The sequence below is a fragment of the Nycticebus coucang genome, chromosome 17, assembly GCF_027406575.1.
Source record: "Nycticebus coucang isolate mNycCou1 chromosome 17, mNycCou1.pri, whole genome shotgun sequence".
NCBI lineage: Eukaryota > Metazoa > Chordata > Mammalia > Primates > Lorisidae > Nycticebus > Nycticebus coucang.
This window is the reverse complement of record NC_069796.1, coordinates 90,011,888-90,029,355: the sequence shown is the minus strand read 5'-3', so window position 1 is coordinate 90,029,355 and position 17,468 is coordinate 90,011,888. Positions and strand designations below refer to the sequence as shown.

Sequence of the window (17,468 nt, the reverse complement as noted above, 5' to 3'; positions counted from 1 at the left end):
TTTGTACTCATCCTTCTTCGTTTCTGTTAATGCCACTTGGTCACCCAGGCCCAGGTCTCAGGGTTGTTTAATGGTGCTTTGTCTTCAACATCCGGCTGTTCCTGACAGTTTTACATCTCAGCTTCTTCCCCTCTTTCTATTCCCCTGCCACCACCCAAGATCTGCCATTGCCCCTTCCTAAATTTTAGTTCATCAAAAATGTACTGAGCACCGACCTATTACATGGTGCTGGGGAAATACAAACGTGAACAGGCAGGATGCTGTGCCTGATTTCAGTAGCCCAGGACCTGATCATGCCCTCTTAGTTCCACAGGACAGGGTGTTGCTGGATTTATTGCCATCCAGCCCGGCCTTTCCTTTGGCTCCAAAATAAAACTCCTTTGGCACTAGAGGCCCAACTGGACTCATGCCTTCCACTTACCCTGTGCTCACTTGCTGTTCTTCTGACAGGCTCCCTCCCTTCCTGTTTCCATCATTATTACCCAGAGCTCTGCTCTGACTCCCCATAGCCTGCCTCCCCAGATTTAGCTCACGGATCACCTTCTTCCTAGCTGGGAGAAGTAAGCCTCTCCTCTTCTGACCCCTCCTGCCTTTTGGGAAATGAGAGGTGCCCTAGGGTGGTGGTGAGAAGCCTGGACTCCAGAGAAGTCTGCTTTGGTTCAGATCCCAGCTTTGCTCATTACCAGCTCTGTGGTCTTGGCAAAGTTACTTAACCTCTCTGTGCCTGAGCTGTTTGAATCAGTTGTAAAATAGGTATTGTAATAGTACCTACCTCATAGAATTTTGAGACGTAAGTGGGTAAATATACATGCTTAGAACAGTGATTAGTGTTAATGCATAGAAAATATTATGTAACTGTTAGTCTTTAGATTTTATGATACATAAACATATATGTAAGCCTGTGGGTGACAACTATTGTGATATAACTTACTGACAGCAGTGTCTATACTTTGTTTCTATCCGCAGGCCAGGCATTAACAATGTAATTTCATAATGCATATTGGGCATATACTATGGGAAAGCATGGGACCTTGTCCATTGAATATGCCCAATATGTAGTATGATATTAGTCTATTAATATTTATAGCAAAAACCAGGTTGTAGTCTTTAACTTCTTTTGCCTATATCTTTTCAGTAACCTTTACCACAGATGTAAAACATGTTTTTCTCTCTTCTCTATACTCAGGAAGTATCTAATTGTATATTAATTCAGTACTCAGAAGAATGTAATTTTCCCTTTTTTAATATACTACCCAACTCAATAATAAAAGTATTTTTGAGCAAGTGAATAAACTTTACTACTCAGTTTTTTCCCCTTTCTCTCAAGTAAATTCATAAATCCAAACCTACACCTAACATAGTCTTCTTTAATTGAATCTAATATTTAGATAAATTGAAATTTATTTTTTTTTATTATTATTTTTTTTTTTGTAGAGACAGAGTCTCACTTTATGGCCCTCAGTAGAGTGCCATGGCCTCACACAGCTCACAGCAACTCCTGGGCTTAAGCGATTCTCTTGCCTCAGCCTCCCGAGTAGCTGGGACTACAGGCGCCCACCACAACGCCCGGCTATTTTTTGGTTGCAGTTTGGCCGGGGCCGGGTTTGAACCCGCCACCCTCGGTATATGGGGCCGGCGCCTTACCGACTGAGCCACAGGCGCCGCCCCGGTAAATTGAAATTTATAATAAAAGTATTCTGTTGTATATTGTAAAAGAGATAGAAATAAAATTTGATAATTTTATATATGCATGTCCTATGAGGATTTCTTTTGAACTATTTGCCAAATAGGGAACCTTTTCAAAAATGACTATTTTGGGGAAAGCAGCAGCACCAGAGCCAAGATGGCGGCCAGCAGGAGGCTGATGAAGGAGCTTGAAGAAATCCGCAAATGTGGAATGAAAAACTTCTGTAACATCCAGGTTGATGAAGCTAATTTATTGACTTGGCAAGGGCTTATTGTTCCTGACAACCCTCCATATGATAAGGGGGCCTTCAGAACTGAAATCAACTTTCCAGCAGAGTACCCATTCAAGCCACCGAAGATCACATTTAAAACAAAGATCTATCACCCAAACATCGATGAAAAGGGGCAGGTCTGTCTGCCAGTAATTAGTGCTGAAAACTGGAAGCCAGCAACCAAAACCGACCAAGTAATCCAGTCCCTCATAGCACTGGTGAACGACCCTCAGCCTGAGCACCCCCTACGGGCTGACCTAGCTGAAGAATACTCTAAGGACCGTAAAAAATTCTGTAAGAATGCTGAAGAGTTTACAAAGAAATATGGGGAAAAGCGACCTGTGGACTAAAATCTGCCATGATTGATTCCAGCAAGTGTGAGCAGAGACCCCGAGCAGTGCATTCAGACACCCCGCAAAGCAGGACTCTGTGGAAAATTGACACGTGCCACCGCCTGGCGTTCGCTTGTGGCAGTTACTAACTTTCTACAGTTTTCTTAATCAAAAGTGGTCTAGGTAACCTGTAAAGAAAGGATTAAAAATTTAAGGTGTTCTAGTTCTGCTTTCTTTGTTTTAAAAATCACTGCTTTAGTCTACTTCAAAAGATTGGTGTTTCTTTTCTTATCCAAGTTTTTCCAAAATTTTCAAGTTACATTTAGCCCATAAGGTTAAAACAAAAGAAAAAGGTTGTGGTTCCCCTTCTTTTCTTTTGCCTTGCAGCTCCCACATTCTTGCAGTCAGTTTATTTCCCATTTATTCACTTCCCTGGGCCCAGGCCCCTTCTCTATGAAGGAGAAGAGACGGCTCCAGTGTTTCTGGTAGCCTTTCTTCTCTCTTGTTGAACTTCCCAGTATGGGATTTGGTTTAAATTCTCCTGCTTTGTTTATAACATCCTTTAAAATTTTTTAAAAACTAACAGCTATAACCCTCACGATTACCCCCCCCCCAAAAAAAAAGAAAGCCGTGAAAAGGGAGGCTTAGCTCTTACTAAAAATCTGGCTACTATTAACCGCAGTAATGTTGATCAAATGGGCAACCCCCAGCGTCAGTGTGTGTGACTGAACTGCGGCCTGGCCTGACCTGCGCAGGGAAATGCTGCAATAACAGGTCTGTAGTGACCCCAGGGAGGGTCTGCCAGCCAGAGGATGCTGTACATGCTGTGTGTGATGAAATCTCTTCAGAAAGGCTCCTGAGGCCAAAGATTGGTACTCCTCCCTGCAGCCATTTAAGAAGATCTGCTGGTCCCTGCAGGCAAAGCTAAAGCCAGAATGTCCATTTGAAGTTCCAAGCTCATCTGCCACTGAGCTCCATCCGAATATGCCACAGAGCTCACTCTCCACCACAGCCCTCCCACAGCACAGTTTGACCTTCTGCGGGATTGGCAAACAGTGGGGCCTGCTGGCCCCCTCCTTTGGAACATCAAGTGAACCGCCCAGCCAGGAACAAGATGGCCTTCCCTCTCCCTTGGGACTCACAGCCTTTGCAGAGTCAAGGTCCACTTGAAGCGCACTCAGTAATATCCTTTAATGTGTTTTATATTGTTTTGACTGCCTTTTTTGTAGAAATAAAAATTGACCATAGAATTTTATCTTCAAAAAAAATGACTATTTTGAGTGACCATTTTATATCTAGTGCTATTCTGAAAATATCACAGAAAAATGAAAGTTTGAGCCTCCTTCTGTCGCCCCATCCCTTCTGTAGTGCCCTAAACTCTGCAGGCCACCTCAGCCCAGCATCGTTACATCTTTCCTTCCAAGCCTCCCCCTTCTTCCACGTTCTGCGTCTGGATGGGCTCTCAGGTAAACCAGGAACTCACCCTGGGTTTCTGCTCAGGTGCCGGCACACTCGGCCAGGCCGTGTTGCCTTTACATGTCTCTCGGCCATGTTCTCTTTCTCCTCACGGATGCCACCTCAGCGCAGGGTCCCATCGTCTCTTCCTGGACTCTGAAGGGTCTGTTAATTGTGGTTAAAGTCCCCTGGGGTCTAGTTTTATGTGCCTGCATGCCACCTAACGAGGAGAACCCAGGCAGAAATCAGATTCCCCTGTTTAGAATTCTCCAGTGGCTGTCCACATTGACTACACCAGTAGTCCCCAACTTTGTACTGCCAGGACCCCGTTCCAATTCCTAATGAAATGTTTGGATTTTGTGTGGTTATTTTATTTTTGAAAAATCTATTGATGTTGGAGAAATAGCCATTACAGGGTCAGTAACAATTTTAGACAAATGTGTACTTATCATAATACCTCCTGTGGTATTGTAAAATACTCAATATACGCCAGTAACAAAAGATGAATACAAGTCACACTCGAGCACCTCTTGTGGTTGTAGAAGTGAAGTGTGATTTATTATAATTTTTTCCTTTCATAAAATGTATTATATATTTTTGGTACCCTGTGTATATTTAGTCTTAGTCTACTTTCCTGGCATATAACTTCTAAAATCCCTGAAGTCTCTGAACTGATATCTTTTTGTATGCTCAGGAGTTAAATGGTGGCAGGCAGCCCTTAAGTGGCTTCAGGATGGGGATGGTCCCTCCAAAGACCAGGTAGGATTAAAGGGCTGGGACGCAGGCCCATGTCTGACCTCCAGAGAGAGGAGAGGGGATGAAGGTTGAATTTGATCACCAGGGGCCAATGATGTAATCAGTCATACCTAATAATGAAGCCTTCATAAAAATCTGAAAGGGCAACAGTTGAGGGGTTTCCAGATAACTCAATGTGTGGAGGCTCCGGAGGGTGCACTGGGGCCTGGGAGCTCGGACAACAGTTGAGGGGCTTCCAGATAACTCAATGTGTGGAGGCTCCGGAGGGTGCGCTGGGGCCTGGGAGCTCGGACAACAGTTGAGGGGCTTCCAGATAACTCAATGTGTGGAGGCTCCGGAGGGTGCGCTGGGGCCTGGGAGCTCGGACAACAGTTGAGGGGCTTCCAGATAACTCAATGTGTGGAGGCTCCGGAGGGTGCACTGGGGCCTGGGAGCTCGGACAACAGTTGAGGGGCTTCCAGATAACTCAATGTGTGGAGGCTCCGGAGGGTGCGCTGGGGCCTGGGAGCTCGGACAACAGTTGAGGGGCTTCCAGATAACTCAATGTGTGGAGGCTCCGGAGGGTGCACTGGGGCCTGGGAGCTTGGACAGCAGTTGAGGGGCTTCCAGATAACTGAACGTGTGGAGGCTCTGGAGGATGCGCTGGGGCCTGGGAGCTCAGACAACAGTTTGAGGGGCTTCCAGATAACTGAACGTGTGGAGGCTCCAGAGGGTGCACTGGGGCCTGGGAGCTTGGACAGCAGTTGAGGGGCTTCCAGATAACTGAACGTGTGGAAGCTCCGGAGGGTGCGCTGGGGCCTGGGAGCTCGGCACCCCTTCCCCCATATCTTGCTCTATGCATCTCTTTGTCCTGTGCAAAAGCTCTTATAGTAAATTGGTAAATGTAAGTGAGTCACTTTTCTTGAGCTCTATGAGCCAGTCTTAGCAAATTTACCAAACCTGAGGAGGAGGTCCTGGGATCCCCAGTTTCGAGCCAGTTGGTTAGAAGCTGAGTGAAACACATGTGGAGACAATCTCGTGGGACTGAGTCCTCACTGTAGGGGACCCCATGCTGTCTCCAGGTAGGTGGTGTAGGAATTGAATTGAAATCGGAGGACACCCGGTTGCTGTCAGCTGTAGCACTGACTGCTGCTTGCCGTGTGGAGGCAGAAGGCTCCTGTGTTCATCGTTGTAAGGTGGGAGTCGGGGAAAGTGGTTGTTCTACTCAGAGCTCCACCTTCATTTGACAGTGAACACACTAACCGTGTGCCCAGGGTGTGCTGCCCTCTTGAAGGACCCCAGGGAGCCCCAAGGGCCACAGCCAGCTGCTTGGTGCTCATGGGTCCGCCTGTGACCCCCACCCCTGCCATCCCGCTCCTATACGTGCCCTGGAGTGGACCACACAACATGTGGTCACTCTAACCATGACGTGCAAGTTGGGAACTTGTTCCTGTTCTCCTGCCACTGTCCTCTGTGTGGGAGTGCCTTTCTGTCTGCCTGGCCACTCCCCACTTTGGGTCCCACCATCAATGTCCCTACCAATAGCATTCACCTAGGTCCTTGTGCTCCTGTTCGGTCTCCCTTATAGTTCAGTTCCTTCTGTGGGGTTCAGGAATGAGCTTTATTCAACTTTGAATCTGCAGCCCCTGGCCCAGTGCCTGATACATACATAGTAGATCAATATGTAAGTGAGTGAATGAATGGTGAGGATAAAATATGTAAATAAAATACTCTGAAAATCTGGTAGTATCTGACACCTGCTAATGTTAGTACACCTACTATGTGCCGGACACCGTTTTAGGTACTGGGAAACAGAAATGAGCAGGAGAAAGTCCCTACGTTCCTTAAGCTTCGGAGGAGATAGGTATTTACTCTGTCAGGGAATAGTAAGTGGGATAAAGGAAAACAAAGGAGGTTAAGGGATAGGTAGTAGCAGAGTAGCAGGAGGATTTGGAGAGGCCCAGCTCCCATATCACAGAGCAGGGAAAGCACAAGGGCAGCCTTGGAGCAGGGAGATGGTCACCTGCCAACCAGAAGGGGTGCTGAGGACCAGTGCTGGGCGAGTGCTGCACTGCAGTGAGAGGAGGCTGCCATCCCTGAGCCAGCCTCTGAGCGCAGGTGGGATGAAGAGAAAGAGTGGACACCTGCCTGGGAGACAGTTCCGGCTGAGGCAGGAATTTGCTTGGCTGGTTGCGGGGACAGCAAAGAGGCCATCGTGGCGGGAGTGAGGTTATGCATGAAGTGAGGGGGTAGTGGTGCTTGGGGGCAGTGGGACTTTGCATTTTATTCTCAGTGAGAGTGGGTGGCCAACCTGGCTGGGGGGATTGAGGCTGTGTATCCTGTCAGGCACCTTCTACCTCAAATCAAGTGGAGCAAGGTCACAGAGAGTGAACACTTTTAGCAGCTCAGGAGCTGTAGGGTTGTTTAATTTAGTATTAGAGGAAATGATACTTGTTTCTCAAAGCTCTTTTACTGACAGTTTTGAAGATTATTTGTGAACATTGAAAAATAACAACCTAAAATAGCTTTTTACGTGCATCTCAAGAGCTTGCAGATTGTGTCCCTGCATTATTCTCCACGCCGAACCCGTGGAGGATGAGCTTCTAACGTGACTCTGAATTCAGCCATGCACTGGGTGAAGGCACCCCGTCTTACTGCTCTCGTTCTGTGTTGCCCTCAGTAGAGTGCGGTGCCATCACAGCTCACAGCAACCTCAAACTCTTGGGCTTAAGCTCTTCTCTTGCCTCAGCCTCCCAAGTAACTGGGACAACAGATGCCCGCCACAATACCCAGCTATTTTTTGGTTGCAGTTGTCATTGCTGTTTAGCAGGCCAGGGCCGGCCTCGAACCCACCGTCCTTGGTGTGTGTGTCTAGTGCCCTACTCACTGACCTATGGGCGCTGAGCCACCGCTCTTGTTCTTAATGAGTTTGTGTGCTCCAGCTCCCCCCTTCCTCTCCCTCCCCTCCCCCACTCCTGTCCTCCCTCTCCTCTCCTTTCCTCTCCTCTGTTCTCTTCACCTGTTTCAGTTGCAGCTATTCAAGAAGACTTTTCTACCTCACAGCCTTCGTATGTGTGTGTGTTGGTTCTGCTATCTAGAACATTTCCTTCTTAGCTGGGCCAGTTCCTCCTCATCTTCAACATGTCCGCCTTCAAAATGTCACTTTATCAGGGAGCCTTTTCTTCCCTCCCCACCCACCCAGGCTATGTTCTGTTGTCATTTGCTGCTGCCTCTTCTTTTTCTCTCTTTAGCCATATCGTGTCTGAATATGGGAGGATGACAGACACAGAACGGGACCAGATAGACCAGGATGCTCAGATATTCATGAGAACCTGTTCTGAAGCAATTCAGCAACTGAGAGCAGAAGGTAAAGTGCTCTGAAAGACACACACGGGCAACCATGACTGTATCAAGTAGTCAGTAGAGTCAGGAGGCACAACCAGTTACAGTTCCTCCCTAGGTTGTTAGGTAAGAGTTAGGTCTGACAACTTTAAAATCCTTCCTTCACTGATCACTGTTTTAACCTAGTCTATTAAAGGTAATGAAAGGCCATTAGTCCAGTTAAACAATTGGGAGGTTCAGAGGAGGGAGATGGAAACAGCCTTTCCAAACAACAAAATATTTACCAAGGGGTCAGGGACGGAGAAAACAAACTGTATGTGTGTGTGACTGTGTGTGTGCCTCTATTCTGTGTGACTGTGTGTGTGCCTGTATTCTGTGTGACTGTGTGTGTGCCTCTATTCTGTGTGACTGTGTGTGTGCCTGTATTCTATGTGACTGTGTGAGTGTGCCTCTATTCTATGTGACTGTATGTGTGCCTGTATTCTGTGTGACTGTGTGAGTGTGCCTGTATTCTGTGTGACTCTGTGTGTGTGTGCCTGTATTCTGTGTGACTCTGTGTGTGTGCCTGTATTCTGTGTGACTGTGTGTGTGTGCCTATATTCTGTGTGACTCTGTGTGTGTGCCTCTATTCTGTGTGACTGTGTGTGTGCCTGTATATTGTGTCACTGTGTGTGTACCTGAATTCTGTGTGACTGTGTGTGTGTCTGTATTCTGTGCGACTGTATGGGTGTGTGCCTATAATCTGTGTAACTCTGTGTGTGTGAGTGTATGTATGTGCCTGTATTCTGTGTGGCGTTTAGTGGGACAGGGGCTGATGGCTCCTGGAGTCGAATGGAGGAGGATCCTGAGCTTTCTACTTAGTGTTAAATTAGACTTTCTCCAACCCCTGAGGCTAGGAGGAAGGCTCTGGAGCCAGGGCTGCTTAGGTGTGTGCCCCAGCTCTGCATGTGGCCCTGAGCAAGGTACCTAAACTCCCTGAACCTCAGTTTCTTAATCTGTGAAAATCAGAGAATTATGGGATGTGTCTTTGAGGGTTTTTAAGAGGATTAGGGGAAGCTCCTGCAGCACACTTAGAACCACGTGTGGCATGAGGGGGTTGTTACCGCCTTGCTTCCATTGATGTTCACTTCTCACTGAGACACTGAGATGGTTTCCCAAGTTCTGTCTCTCTGTTGATTCTTTTTAAGTTTGCTTAGGCAGATACGGAATACATTAAATAGAATATAGAGCTCAAAATTGTCAGTTCCTCTTGTGCTCGTGACACCGACTTTTGTTTGGAAAACTTCTGTTGGAACACTGATATGCTCCTTGCAAAGTCTAGTGAAAGTCTCCTTGAAAGTCTATCACAAAGATGTGATAGACATCTTGCCACAAAAATACACACACACACACACACACACACACACACACACATAATTGTTGTGTGTGATTTCAAGGAGGCCCTGCCACCCCCAGTGAATCTTAGGTTAAGCAACCCTATGGTAAAGACATAAATCATGCTCACTACCCTAAAAGGCATAATTTTTGTTGAGATACCAAGAACATTAATACAACCAGCAATTAAGTATGAAACCAGGTGACCTTGGGCAGCTTACTATCTCCCAACCTTAGTTTCTTCATGTGTAATAGGCGCTATCAGGGCTGTGGTTTAGATCATTCACCTTATGCAGGTGAAGTACTAGCAGGTGCCTGTACAGAGCAGGCAGCCCGCCTCTCACGCAGCCCTCTCAGCAAAGCAAGTGGCATTGGCTTTAGGTCTGGTAAGTGTTTTTTACCAGACTTCTGTGAGGTAGTTCCCAGAAGGGAGGCATCCTTGTGGCTAGGAGTCTTGGAAGGTTTTCTGGAGGAGGAGAGTTTGGCTTGGTGCCAGGGGAGAGGACAGTATCCTCCAAGCTGGAAAACTTGCAGTTCAGACAGGGAGGAGTATGTGATTGAATTGTGATTTAAACATCCTCTTTGAAGGTCAGCTTGAGCCTTGGATGTTGTTGCTGTAGATGGGACACATTTCATCAGGTGCTGTCCCCAAGTGTGGTAATGAACCATACATTTTTTGAGTGCAGTTTTCTACAAGTTTTTAATCTTTTACTTTTATAAGAATTTTCAATTCTTTAAATCTTAATTGACCTGACACATTTTATAGCTATGTTTTTAAGCATATTTTCAACAAAGAAGCTGAATGAACTGTTTGCTGTAGAATAATTCTCATATAAAGACCTGAATGTTTCCCTTTTCCTTTACAGCCCACAAGGAGATACATTCCCAGCAAGTGAAGGAGCACAGGACGGCTGTTTTGGATTTCATTGAAGATTACTTAAAAAGTATTTCATTTTCCCTTAAAGGCCAAATGTGGCATTTCACAGTAGATGAGATACAGAATTTACCTTTGCCTATGAAGCCATTTTAAATGGTATCTTTTCTGATATTTTCCCCTATAACAGGAGTGTGTAAACTTTACTCAGAACAAAGAGCCATCCGAGTTAAAAGAGTGGTGGATAAGAAAAGATTGTAAGTATCGCCTGCATTGGTTTTTCTTAATAACAGTAACAAGGATGGCAGCTGCAGTTCACAGTGCACTTACCTGATGCAGTGTTTATGGCGTGCTTGGATTGCTTCACATGGCTGGTGTGTATGGACACTTGCTGTGTGCCAGCCACTGTGCCAGCTGCTGTCTCAGCCCATGGCAGCCCCCGTGAGGCAGATGCCGTTACCACCTCATTTTATCAACAGGGAAACTGAGGCCCAGGAAGTTTGATAACTCACACAGGGCCTCATGGGATTTGAGCCCTGGCTGCTGGTCCAGAACAAAAGCACATCTGTGCTCTTGCCCATTTTGTCCCCTGGTAGCCCTGTGAGGCTGCTGTACTCTGAGCCATTTTAACCTCCATCTCTTTGTCTCCCATCCCCCTTGTTATCTCTGAAAATGTGCTCCTAAGGGGAGAACTAGGGCACAGCCAACATGTCCTTGTGAGGCTTTGCTCATTTCATCAGCAGTGGGTTACCCCTTCCCCCCATGACAGAGACTTGCTAGTTGCTACATGCTCTGGGTGTGTGCTGCACTCCAGCCCTGCCACCCGCTTGAAGCAGGCAGCTGAGGATGCTGACACTCCAGCAGCTTAAATGACTTGTCTAAGACTACACAGGCAGGAAGCAACAGGGCCAGCCTTCAGGTTTTCCCATGGCCCCTGCATCCTCACTGGGCTGGATGTGAGCTCCTAGAGCACAGGAGCTGTGTCCTTGTGGTCACCTCCCCTGCAGCTGCTCAGCCAGCTTGGAGATCGAATTGTCAGTGAACAAAAGAAAGCTGTGTCCAGGCTCCAAATCCTAACAGGTTCTTTCAGAAAATAGTACCAGATGACTGCTTCAGGACACATTTTCTTGATTCTTACAGTACTGGTGAATCAGGAGGCCTCACAGCATTCAGCACACAGTCCTCCTCCTGGCTGTGGCTTGTCACACTGAAAGGGTACACAGGGGAAAGACATGCTGGACAGCATCTAGAGGACATCAGGCAGGAGCTGTTGTGGAGGTCCTCTCCCAGGGGGGTGCATAGCGTGTGACAGTGACAATATATACAGTATTGTTCCCTAGGGAACCTCATTAGCAACTCACTGCCCAAGGATGTATTGGGGGCTGGTCACAAAGGCACTGTCTACCTGGCACCTACCAAAAGGTGTTCAGGCTTGGGCAACACTGTTTGCAGAAGCAATTCAGGCACAGTGAGCTGTTCCTATCAGTTAGGATGGTGTGAACTCTCCCCGAGTTCAAGTCCTCAGACACTAGGCAAGGTCAGCCTTGCAAGTAGGCCTTTCTAAAGTTAGCAGTCTCAGGTTTGCTGTGTAAAGTCTTCCCCACACACTTGTGAAACAGATTTGAAGTCACAAATGCCAATAAGTAGAAGCATTCCTGGAAGACGTTAAGTAGATCAGTCGAGTGATCTGTCAGCAGATGATGATAGACACTGTTTGTTATATAGTGCACTGAGAGGTGAGCTTGAGAGAGGCCATTGATAAAGACTCTTTCTCAGGGAGCTTGGAGGCAGGCTGTGTTGCTATTAAACATGAAAAATTAGCCAAATTAAACAGAATATGTCAAAATGAGTGGATCTGTAGTAAGTTGGCACAGTGCTGAGAGCTCAGACACCTCAGCCAGACAGCCTGATCACAAATTCTGGCTTTGCTATTTACAAGCTGTGTGACTTTGTCTTTTTTTTTGGAGACAGAGTCTCACTTTGTCTCTCTCAGTAGAGTGCTGTGGTGTCACAGCTCACAGCAGCCTCAAACTCTTGGGCTTAAGCAATTCTCTTGCCTCAGCCTCCCAAGTAGCTGGGACCTGCCACAACACCTAGCTATTTTTTGGTTGTAGCTGTCATTGTTATTTGACAGGCCTGGGCTGGATTCAAACCCATCAGCTCCAGTGTATGTGGCTGGCGCCCTAACCAGTAAGCTACAGGCGCCGAGCCAAGCTATGTGACTTTGAACATTGCTTTATTTTTCTGTGCCTTACTTTCTTTGCCTATAAAATTTTGGAAAATTTAGTGACCTTATAATAGGGTTATTGTGAGAACAAAATGAGTCAACTATAAGTAAAACACTTACAATGAGTTAATGAATAATAACTTGTGCCATTATCTACCTGTAAGCACTTGCCCTAAGCTAGGCAATATATTAATTTATTTCATTTAATCCTCACAGCCACCTTATTATAATAAATATTAGTATCCCATTGTATAAATAAGGAATTTTGGACTCAGTAATTTGGGTTAGCTGTCTAGCGTCTCCACTGGTCTAAGATTTGAACCTCAGGGTAACTGGAGCAGGTTTCTCCAGCAGAGGGATTGGTGTCAGCTGTTGGGAATATCTGAGCAGGCGGGTTAAAGAGACAGAGCACGGAAGGGAGGAGTGTGAGCTGACAGTCTGAGGTGCAGTGTGACCCGCTGGCCTGGAGCAGTCAAAGAGGAGAAAGCAGAACTCTGGAGATGTGTGGTTTACCATCAGATGGCATGGGGGTCTCTCTGGGCCTCACAGTCCCCAGGGGACAGAAGCAAATTTCTGCCTCATTATGACACTTGAGGTTACCCTGAAGAAAGGAAGAGACTGTTGTTGCTACCTCCTCAGTTCCTTGTTCTCAGAAGAGGTTTTGATTAAAATACAAATGACCATCAGTTGGTAGGAGTAGTTCCCATTTAGACAGTGAAGCACAGCCTTATCTCCTACCGTGTAGCCGCCTGTGCCAATTACTCTGAGCTGCAGATCTTGACAGACATGAGTCTGGGACCTTTCACGATGCAGTCCGGCTTTCTCCTTGTAGTTCTCTCCTCGCCTTTAGGCAGAAGATACCTGCCTAAGAGAGATGTGTGTTATTGTCACTCCCTTCCTTCCCATGTCTCATAAAGGCAAACGTCACGTAGCGTTCAAGGCCTGTGATGCCTGGACCACAGCCATAGTTTCTTAGTTACTTAGGCTCTGGCCAGGCCATACACAACTACTTTTTGTCCTAAAGAGGCCTTGCCGTGGGAAGCTTTTGCGCCTTCTCTGCCCAGAATGCTTTTCACTTACACTGGATTCTCTGCTTCCCGCACACCCCTCTGCCCCCTTCACCTGGCAAACTAACTGGTTCTTCTTTCCACCCCAGTTAGCAGGTGACTTCTCTGTGCCGTCTCTCCCAGCTCCTGTCTCAGGGGGCTCCCTTGCATCTTGCACTCAGGTGTGACACATGCGCACCAATAAGCTGCTGCTAGCATGTGTGACCCTTACACCACCTCAGTCTGTGACTTATTAGTTAAGGAGCAGCCTAACTGTTTGAATCTTTCAAAAGTATAGGAAGAAAGATATTCTCTGCTGCATTTTATTTTCATAGAATGATGCTATCATATTAACCTACTACACCAAAGGGTTCTTATTCCAAAGAGAGTAAAATGTTTTGTTCATTAAGCCACAAATAGCCTCAGCTGATCTGTCTGCATTTTTCCTACCATGACTATGTTTTCTTAAAATGATAGTGTATCATAAAATGTAACTATGTTCACCCATCTCATAGATGTTTGAGTATCTGAACAGTGGCACCTGCTGCAGGTTTCCTCCAGCTGGATATGAGGAATATTGATAACTGTTACTGGGGTCTCTTTCCTGCAGTAAGACTGGGAGTCCTGGCTGTGCGTGGTGGCTCACGGCTGTAATCCCAGCACTCTGGGAGGCCAAGGCAGGTGAATTGGCCTGAGCTCAGGAGTTTGAGACCAGCCTGAGCAAGAGTGAGACCCTGTCTCTGAAAATTGTTGGGCATTGCGGTGGGCTCCTGTAGTTCGAGCTACTTAGGAGGCTGAGGCAAGAGGATCGCTTGAGCCTAAGAGTTTGAGGTTGTTATGAACTATGATGCCATGGCACTCTACCTAGAGCAGCAAAGTGAGACTCTATCTCAAAAACAATAAAAAAAATAGAAAAGACTGGGAGTCCTTTGAAGGGAGGAGCAACTGTATCTTTTTATTTTTTTATTTTTTGAGACAGGATTTAACTCTGTTGCCCAGGGTAAAGTCCAGTGGTGTCATCATAGCTCACTACAATCTCAAACTCCTAGGCTCAAGCAATCCCCCTGCCTCGGTCTTCCTAGTAACTGAAACTATAGGCTCCCACCACTATGCCAGGTTAATTTTTTGCAGAGACAGGGTCTCACTCTTGCTCAGGCTGGTCTTGTGCTCCTAACCTCAAGCAATTCTTCTGCCTCAATGTCCCAGAGTGCTAGGATTACAGGCGTGAAATACCATGCCCTGCCCCTACTGCATCTTTTATCTGTCTGGTACCAGTTTCTTGCTCAGAGTCTGCCACAAAGTAGGTCCTCAATTAGTAATTCTTGCACGAAATAAGAAATGAATGGGGCACAGTTGTCAGTGCTGGCTCATTAGCTCTACAAGGGAACACCTATACCTTGGAAAGGTTGTAGGCTAGTATCAGGTACAACACTGGGCACAAATGGATGAAAGCTCCTTTCATCCCCAAGGAGCTTGAAATATGCTCTCTTACCCCTGTTACCAACTTAAAGCACTAATATTTGGTTATGATTTATGTTGGAATAACCATCAGATCTCCTCTGGGGTATATACTAATTAAAAACCATCTGAATTGATCAGAAACATTTTTCCTTTCCAGAATGTAACTAGGTTGTATACCATGGGCTTTTCCTTAGAGAAGAGGTTTAAGGTACAGTCTGGAAATCAAGAGTAACTTCTGATATTCTTTTCTACTGGCTCAGAGGATTTTCTTTTTGAAGGCATAATAAATTAAGAAGCCCAAGGACTAATCCAAACTTACAATATAAGGCCTTTCCCTCCAATGGCTGTTTCTTCCTTCCCTGGGGCATGTGTGTGGGGGGGGGGTAGGGGGGATGGCATCTGAGCCTGCTTCTCTCCATAGCTAAGCTTGCTTTAAAGTCTGCTGGGTTTGGGCCATCACCCCAACACATCACTTGAACTAGTACAACGATGTTCTTAGTAGTAGAAATTATGGGCTGTTTCTGTGTCTCAAAGGAGATTTTAAAAGAAAAAAACTTGATAGTCTAAAAGATAATGGTTTCTTCTAACATTGGTTAGATTACAAAACAGCCAGATTGGAAAAGTTCATAGCACCTTCGGAGTTTATCAGTGTAGTTTAATTAATTTTTTTTATGTCACCTATCAGTACTTTATTAGGAATTAACAATTTTTACTAGAGACTATAAGTTAATTACCAGAACATTAGCCCATCCACCTATAAATTCTAAAAGGTAACATAAGTGAGAATTTCCTAAGATATTCCAAGAAAATCCTGGTGACCTCAATAAAGTTTACTTGAAAAAAGTCCAAGCTTGAGAAACATTATTCAGATAACTGAAAAGATTGCATCTTTTACCTTTTTTTATCCACAGCCCTTAATCCATTCTACATATAGTAAGAGGTCAATAAAGTCTCAAAGTCTCTGTTAAACTACTGTGCCTTAATCACATCTTTCTAAGAGGGAGCAGGAGGACTGTTCCCATGGAGGCCTTTTTTTTGAAACACCTGGTAGACACACTTTAGGAAATACTGCCTTGACCCTATGGCCAAGGATAGGATCTTGAGTTAGTTATTACTCCCTTATGTTGGTACAGACGAACAAAAAAAAAAAAATTTTTTTTTTGAGACAAAGTCTTGCTTTGATGCCCTTGGTAGAGTGCTGTGGCATCACAGCTTACAGCAACATCAGACTCTTGGGCTCAAGCAATTCTCTTGCCTCAGTCTTCCAAGTAGCTGGGACTATCAGTGCCCACCACAATGCCTGGCTGTTTTTAGTGACAGGATCTCGCTCTTTTTTTTTTTTTTTTTTTGTTACACTGAAGGATCTCGCTCTTGCTCAGGCCGATCTCAAACTCCTGAGCTCAGGCAGTCCACCTGCCTTGGCCTGTCATAGTGCTAGGATTACAGGCACGAGCCACCACGCTTAGCCGAAGCTCAAAATGTTGCTGTATTCTGTCTCTCTTCTTCCTCCTTTTTAGGAAAACATTGGTTCTCTTACTATCACCATACTTATTTGGTACTTGAAGAAGATGTACTTTTATCATCATGTATTATTGAGTTTTTTCACCTCAGATTATAAGCTTAGTGAGAGTGGAATTGCATCTTTTCCCTCTTTTTATCCACGGCCCCTAACCCATTCTACATACAGTAAGAGGTCAATAAATGTTGCCAATAATTAAGCATGATGATAATGATAAAGATGAGGAAAAACAAACAAACTAAAAAAAGGTAGAGTGTGAAATTAGGTCCATAGCATTGATTTTGTCTTTATTCACTAGCTGGACCAGGGGTCTTCTTGTTCATTCCCTAGAAAAGGGATAAGCAAACTATCACCTGTTCAACCTTGGCCTATTTTGTGCAATCTTTGAGCTAAGTATTGTTTTTATACTTATAAAGATTTGTAAAACAAACAAAAAAAATAAAAGAAGAAGAATATGAGACAGAGGCTACAAAACCTAAAACATTTAGCCTCAAACAAACAAAACAAAAAGGATAAAAAGAATGTGTGACAGATGTATGAAGCCTAAAATATTTAGTTTCTAGCCCTTTACAGAAAAAGTGTGTTGACCCCTGGCTTAAGAGTAGATGCCTTGAGGTGAAGGACCGCTTCTTGATTGTGTTTTTTTATAGTCCATCATGGACTGATGTGTATTCTACTGCACCTGACAGGTTCACACCTTATGCCATAGGTGACTCACCACAGGAGTCTCAGAGACACCTGACCTTGTCTGTGCACTGTCCAGCGAGATGAGACCACTGGTTGATGGTAACATCAGATTGCTATAAATGTTTCTAAATGCTCACTCTTCATTTTTGTACTTATCTCATAGCAGACCAGTAACAAACAGTGTGTGGTCTGACACCAGTCCATGGACCATACTCTGAGTAGCACTGGCCTAGAAAATCACTAGTATATGGTATAGATGCTCAGTATCTGCTGAGTGAGTGACTGAGTAATGTTTAGTCAAGGCAGTGTGAGACATCGCTGGCTCTGTTGCAGTACATAGTACTCGTGCCTGAGTGTCTTTTAGTCTGAAAGCTCATTTGAAATTATAGTACTTTGATATTATATATCAAAAATATCTTCTTTCTATCTGGAGCCTTTGTTGGGGCATGAAAAAAGCA

General features: G+C 45.3%; 2 protein-coding genes across 6 annotated transcripts in view; both read left to right on the top strand.

Annotated features, from left to right (window-relative positions):
- The window catches only part of STX18 (syntaxin 18), a 149,755-nt gene that overhangs the window by 83,992 nt on the left and 48,295 nt on the right, over positions 1-17,468 (top strand). For all 5 annotated transcript variants that reach the window (XR_008375295.1, XR_008375294.1, XM_053567405.1 and 2 more), the window contains exons 3-5: positions 7,732-7,847; positions 10,063-10,140; positions 10,261-10,327. Coding sequence is in view for 3 of the 5 variants with exons in the window: in XM_053567405.1 (XP_053423380.1) it covers positions 7,732-7,847; positions 10,063-10,140; positions 10,261-10,327 (261 nt within the window). In the remaining 2 variants the exon portion in view is untranslated. The remainder of the gene's footprint in view (positions 1-7,731; positions 7,848-10,062; positions 10,141-10,260; positions 10,328-17,468) is intronic.
- Positions 1,810-2,627, top strand: LOC128569263 (ubiquitin-conjugating enzyme E2 L3-like). Its single transcript, XM_053567410.1, has one exon. It carries the CDS (start codon positions 1,844-1,846, stop codon positions 2,306-2,308), a length of 465 nt encoding a protein of 154 aa, XP_053423385.1. The 5' UTR covers positions 1,810-1,843; the 3' UTR covers positions 2,309-2,627.